Source organism: Brachyistius frenatus, unplaced genomic scaffold (genome assembly GCF_029030835.1).
Source record: "Brachyistius frenatus isolate BFR_SWC_R1_liver_20210118 unplaced genomic scaffold, ASM2903083v1 Contig_79, whole genome shotgun sequence".
Taxonomy (NCBI): Eukaryota; Metazoa; Chordata; class Actinopteri; family Embiotocidae; genus Brachyistius; species Brachyistius frenatus.
The window spans coordinates 699,001-705,000 of NW_027210678.1; the positions used below are offsets into that span (position 1 = coordinate 699,001).

Here is a 6,000-nt window from a genome sequence, read left to right on the forward strand (position 1 = left end):
CTGTGGTGCAGTCAGGTTTCAGCAAAGGGTGGGCGGGGCATCGTGTTCTCGTGTACCTCCCCAGCTCATCCAAATATGGTCAATTCTGGCTCTGACGTAGCAAGATGGCGACGGCCGAAATGTTCTATTTAAGCCGCCTGCTGTGTTTTCTAAATGCCAGACAGCTAATCGATCGGTGCGTCTTCATGTTAAAGGCGTCACGCTTTTTCAGAAACATATATATATATATATATATATATATATATATATATACATATATATATATATATATATATATATATATATAAACATGTATAACATATATAAGTCTACAGTTCTCGAAGGGATTATTGTAACAGAATTATTATTTATAATCATCTGCCTGCAGCCTCCTTGTCTTTGAATACCTCCGTAATGGAGAGATTTGTTCCCTCTGGTGACATGAACTCGTCGCAGTAATGACCGGCAGCCCGGCCGGCCGTGGGGAGAGAAACCGTCTGAACTCTGCTAACGAGAGTCATGTGAGACTCGGACGGCGGCGCTGCTCCGGTTCAGGACGGATTCGTCCAAACAGACTCTTCTTGTTCTGCTGTGGCGGGAAAACGTGATTCGGACGTGCGCTGACATCGGCAGATTTTTCAACAACCAGCTCCACACATGGCATCGCTCCTTCCCAACACTCCTTCTAATAACCCCGCCCCCTCCCCCCGCTCCTCCACCTCCCCCCACTGCTCCGCAGGGAATCTTATTACGATCACTTCAAATTAAGGTGCTTCCTCTGGTTTTGCTGATTGGACTCAGAGGATCTGTGTTGTCAGTGGTGGAGGCGGAGCTTAATCTCAGCGGTGAGTGAAAGACACAACAAGCAGCGAGTACTTAACCGTCCACCGGCCCGTCGGTGGGAAGGAGGCGAGCAGGAACACAACACGGTTTCATTCGTATAATCAAACATTTTATCATTTGGAAAAGAGAAGTGTGGAGGATAAAATCAACATCTGTCATGTTCAATATGTTTAAAATCAAAACTACTGATCATTTTCTTTATTAGTTAACCTGCTGATTCAATTCTAAAGTTTAATTCAATTGTTTTGTTTGTAAAAAGTCAGAAAATAGTGATAAATTCAGATAGTGTCACATATTTGTCAGGTCGACAGATATTCAGTTTACAACCGTAAACAACTAAGAAAAACAGATAATTGTCACATTTTATATGCTGGAGCCCAAAAAAACCAAACCTAACTAGTTATCAGCTGTCGTATCAAATGTTTCCGCTTTAACTAATAAAACATGTCTACATCCGAGCTGTTCTGGCATGGAAACATGACGGAGGAAAAAGACTCTAAATCTGTGGATGAATCTTTGGTTTTAGACGTCGTATGTCGGTCGGGGAGTTCGCAATCTGCTGGGGGGGCAGCATTGGAGCCGGTGACACCAACAAACTCAACAAGCTGGTTAAGAAGGCCGGCTCCATCATCGGCTACAAACTAGATAGTCTGGAAAAGGTGGTGGAGAGGAGGACGCTGATCAAACTATTGTCCATCTTGCACAACGCTGACTGTCATGGGAATAGAAGAAACAGGGTTTTACTTCCTGTCGTGCTGAATTAGGAGGTCACGTGCTAATAAGGGAAGCTGCCGCTGCTTGTCACGATACGCCCGTCACCCGGTCGGCCGCCTCGCTCGCTGTGAACCGGCACCAGACGCCGGGTTTTGTTTTCATTTGGCTAATGGACTCCGTTGTTCAGCGGCCGGACTCCCGAAGCAGCCGGTTAATCTGCAGCGATGTTATCCCCCCGCCGCTCACCGCATCGGAGCTAATCCCGGCGCTGTTGGCCTAATCACACCTAATCACAGACCTTTATTAAGCTAATGCACGGCTGACTGTAACCGGAGACGCCGTAGTAACGTCAGGCGATCGCACCGAACCTGCCGGTACCGCCCGCCGCTGGGCGGAGGAGGGCGGAGGAGGGCGGCCGAGTGCGTCGGGTGTTATGTAATGCTGGTTATGGATCCTGTGGACACGCACTCCTTCTCTCCCTCCACCCGTATCAGTGCAGCAGAGGATTAAGCTCCGCCCACCGTGAGACACACAGAGGTGAGAGGACAGAAACACAGCAGAGACTCACTGAGCTGGAAACAAAACGTCTGCTCACAAATTAGGTTAAATCACATAAATACAACATGCAGAAGGAAATCACGCACAAGCTGTTGAGTTTAAGCTGCTCTGATGCAAAATGTGTGCGTCGAGTATCTTCTTGTTATCGTTCACGTAAAAGAAGCTGGTTTTGGGTGGAGATCAGCTATGTGAATAAATGTTACTGAACACGAGGAGCTCTCAGACACTTTCATTTTGTTAAAGTGGAAAAAATCAGTGTTACACTTCTGATCTCTAATGACCCCTCAGATTAGTGTGTGTGTGTGTGTGTGTGTGTGTGTGTGTGTGTGTGTGTGTGTGTGTGTGTGTGTGTGTGTGTGTGACTCCACTGATCTCAGCTACTGTAACAACTCAACAGTGAGTAGATGAAGATGATGTGACTCCCGTCATCCTTCAATCTGATCTGAAGCTCTGAAGACGATTTAATGTCCTCTGTCTTTGTCTGGTTGCTTCGCTCTGATTGGGTAACCGGAGAATCAGGCCGTAAAAGACATCTTTGTTTGGGTCTTTGTTTTTTTTAGTGCGTGTTTGTCAAGAGACGGAGGACGGGGAGACTCCCCGTCACCTCCAGAGTTTTACTTTACATGATGGTTTTACTTTAAAGTTTGTGACGAGACATCGTTGGAGATTCCCGTCGATGAAACAGCAGCTCTGTCACTGTTTGAGTTTCTGGAGGTTTCTCCAGATGATGGGTGGATATTTTGGATATTTTGACAATCTTTCTACCTTTGATTTGACCACATCTAGAATAAATTTGTAAAAACTACGTCGGATAATTATTATTAATCCTTATTTTGGAGTAAAGTAGAGATTATTAGTTTTTTACCATAGACCACGTTAATCATGAAGCCAATCAGCTGTTTGATGTGTTCACAGATGCTGGCGCGGTTATTCTTCTGAAACAAATTCAACACAACAGTCAGAACATTTAGTTGATGTAATATTAAAGATGCAGAATAAATGAAGGGCGATCCGAGGAGCACGTATCAGATCTATATACAATATCAGGAATAGAAATGACAATAAAAAGCCATCTGTTTCCTCCACAGCTCCGCCCATGACGCCATGGTAACAGATCTCGTCCTGGTGCGGTGAGTCAGAGGCATCATGGCGGAGCTGCCGATCGCCCCGGGTCAGGTGTACATCGAGGTGGAGTACGACTACGAGTACAAGTCGAAGGACCGCCTCATCGCCATCCGGCAGGGCGAATGCTTCCTGCTGGTGAAGAAGACCAATGAGGACTGGTGGCAGGTGAGGAAGGAGGAGGGCACCAAAGCTTTCTACGTACCCGCCCAGTACGTCCGCGAGGTCCGCAAAGCCCTCATGCCCCCTCCCAAACCCATCACCCACCCCCCCGCCTCCTCCGGGAACTCTCCTCCACAAGGCGGCGGCTCGCTCTGGGTGAAACCCTCCAACCTGGACCTGGGGCTCCAGGACCGGCCCGCGGATGGGCCGCACCGGCGAGAGTCCAGCTACCGGCGCTCTCCCTCCGCCCAGACCGCATCCTCGGGCCACTTCAGCCCGCCCAGTCAGCGCCGGGACAATAACCACCACCACGCCCCCACCTCCCCCACCGACCACGACCGAGCGCTGGCCGACGTTCTCGAAGGCGGCGGCGTCGGGCGGTCCAGCACGCTGCCTCGCACCCGGGCCCGGTCCCCCGACATGGTGCGGGCGCCGCTGGACGTGGACGGCACCGGGCGCTGCGACTCAGCCGGCGAGGAGAGACGCACCAACGACTCGGAGTCCGGAGACGAACTGAGCAGCTCGTCCACCGAACACCTGCAGGTACGGCTGCTGCTTCTCTCCTCTGATGCTCCGAGCATTTCATTTCATTTCATTTCATTTTATTTCATTTTATTTCATTTTATTTCATTTCATTTCATTTTATTTCATTTCATTTCATTTTGCTTCTGAGACCCGGTTTTTAACGTCGGGGCCCGTTACGGGATCAACGCGAGCTAACATCACGTGGAGGAGCCGTCTGCTTCTTTACAACTGCTCTGTGTTTGTAGACAGCTGGTTGGTTGGTTGGTTGGTTGGTTGGTTGGTTGGTTGGTTGGTTGGTTGGTTGGTTGGTTGGTTGGTTGGTTGGTTGGTTGGTTGGTTGGTTGGTTGGTTGGTTGGTTGGTTGGTTGGTTGGTTGGCTGGTTGGTTGGTTGGTTGGTTGGTTGGTTGGTTGGTTGGTTGGCTGATTGGTTGGTTGCCTGGTTGGTTGGTTGCCTGGTTGGCTGGTTGGTTGGTTGGCTGGTTGGTTGGTTGGTTTGTTTGTTGTCTCTTTAAACCTTGGAGGGGCTGAACCAACAAAACACAAATTGGTTCAATCCAGCATTCAAACAAAAGCACTTTTATTCAAACCTGCTTCATCACAGCAAACCACAAAGACTCACTTCATTAAATCACACCATTGTGCTCAGACCTCTGACTCGTGTTGTGAGTGAAAGGTTATCTGAGAGGGACCATGAACGGTACCGACCGAGCTTCCTTCCTCCTGTCAGCTGTTTGAATGTGGGGACGAAGGTCAGAGCGGTCCAGACAGAACCGGTGAACTCTGAGATATTCTCATCAGAACCGCTGTGATTATTCACATGAAGACTGATCTCTTTGTGTTCCTCCCTCACACTCTTTTTATAACCGGGACACGAAAACTTAACAGACCGTCCTCCGTTATGATGTCATCATGCTTTTTGATCCACCGTCCCACAGAGCTCCTGTGAATCAGAAAAGTGGGCGTGTCCCTCACCTGCCCGGTGAGGTGAAGCCGCTGTGGTTTCAGTGGGCTTCCTGTTGGCCCGTCCTCTGTCCTCTGTCCTCCAGGCTGCAGGTGGAGAACAGATCAGCTGTGAGTCAGCGGACATTATTTGCCGTGATGAAGGCGAGGCTGCCCTTCATGAAAAAACATGTTTTTACATTTCCCAGCATGCCTTAGTTCTTCTTTCATAACATTTGAGAGAACTTCTTAAGTGATAGATGTTATATTTACTCTTGAAAAAACATGCAGTTTGGGAACATTTCAATGAAGACAAATAACGATACAAGAAATGGACAAAATAAACTCAACATAAACAATACAAACTCATTTTTTTTTATATCAAACATCAATACATCGTCCAGCCATGTTTGTCTTTGATCCTTGCAACGACCGTTCACCCTGTGGTTTCAGATTTTGCGTCGTGCACAGTTTTTCTTTATTTAAGGTTAAATCCTTGAGAGTCTGCCGTTGTGCAAAGAAGAGCCAGCTGCCTCGACAGTGACATCATTTTGTACAAACCGCTGCATCGCAGCAGAAAGCTGCCTGGCGAGAGAAAACATGCTGCAACGCAGCGGTGAAACAAGAAGAGCGACCCGGCGGGCGTGTTTGAGAAGCAGCTCGGACCACGTCGGTCCTGAGATGCTGCTCAGAGTCGGTCTTTGCTGAAGCAGATGTTTCCCTGCAGCCACTGAATCTAACGGCCGCCGTGTGTTTTCATTTGCTTCTTCACTGCACCGCCTCCCTCGCCGCTCTGCATCCCCTCCACGACCACGATAATCCAGATTGTTCCTCGCTGGGCGTAATAACCTCATATGATTACTGCCGGGCGCTCTCTGACCTCTGACCTCTCCGCTCGTCAGCTGACGGCAGCTTTTTATTTGTCTGCTTCAGGCGAAGATGAGAAATGTAAAAATGAATCTATAGGTGAGAAATAACTGAGTTTACAGGAGTTTCTATGTTGTGCTTCACACACTGGGCAGAGTTGGACATGTTATATGTTACATGTTACATGTGTGTTACAGGCATCAAATGTTTTGCTGTCAGGCTGATCTGAGCACGCTCCAAATGTGCAGTTGACCAATCAGAGCTCTTGGTTGGAACTTCTTTCTTTTTAT

General features: G+C 48.3%; 1 protein-coding gene across 6 annotated transcripts in view; it reads left to right on the forward strand.

The window, feature by feature from the left end:
• Nucleotides 1-6,000, forward strand: part of arhgap12a (Rho GTPase activating protein 12a) — a 33,643-nt gene that overhangs the window by 1,990 nt on the left and 25,653 nt on the right. For all 6 annotated transcript variants that reach the window (XM_069708872.1, XM_069708874.1, XM_069708873.1 and 3 more), the window contains exon 2: nt 3,183-3,921. In XM_069708872.1, coding sequence (XP_069564973.1) covers nt 3,241-3,921 — 681 coding nt within the window. In that variant the 5' untranslated portion in view covers nt 3,183-3,240. The remainder of the gene's footprint in view (nt 1-3,182; nt 3,922-6,000) is intronic.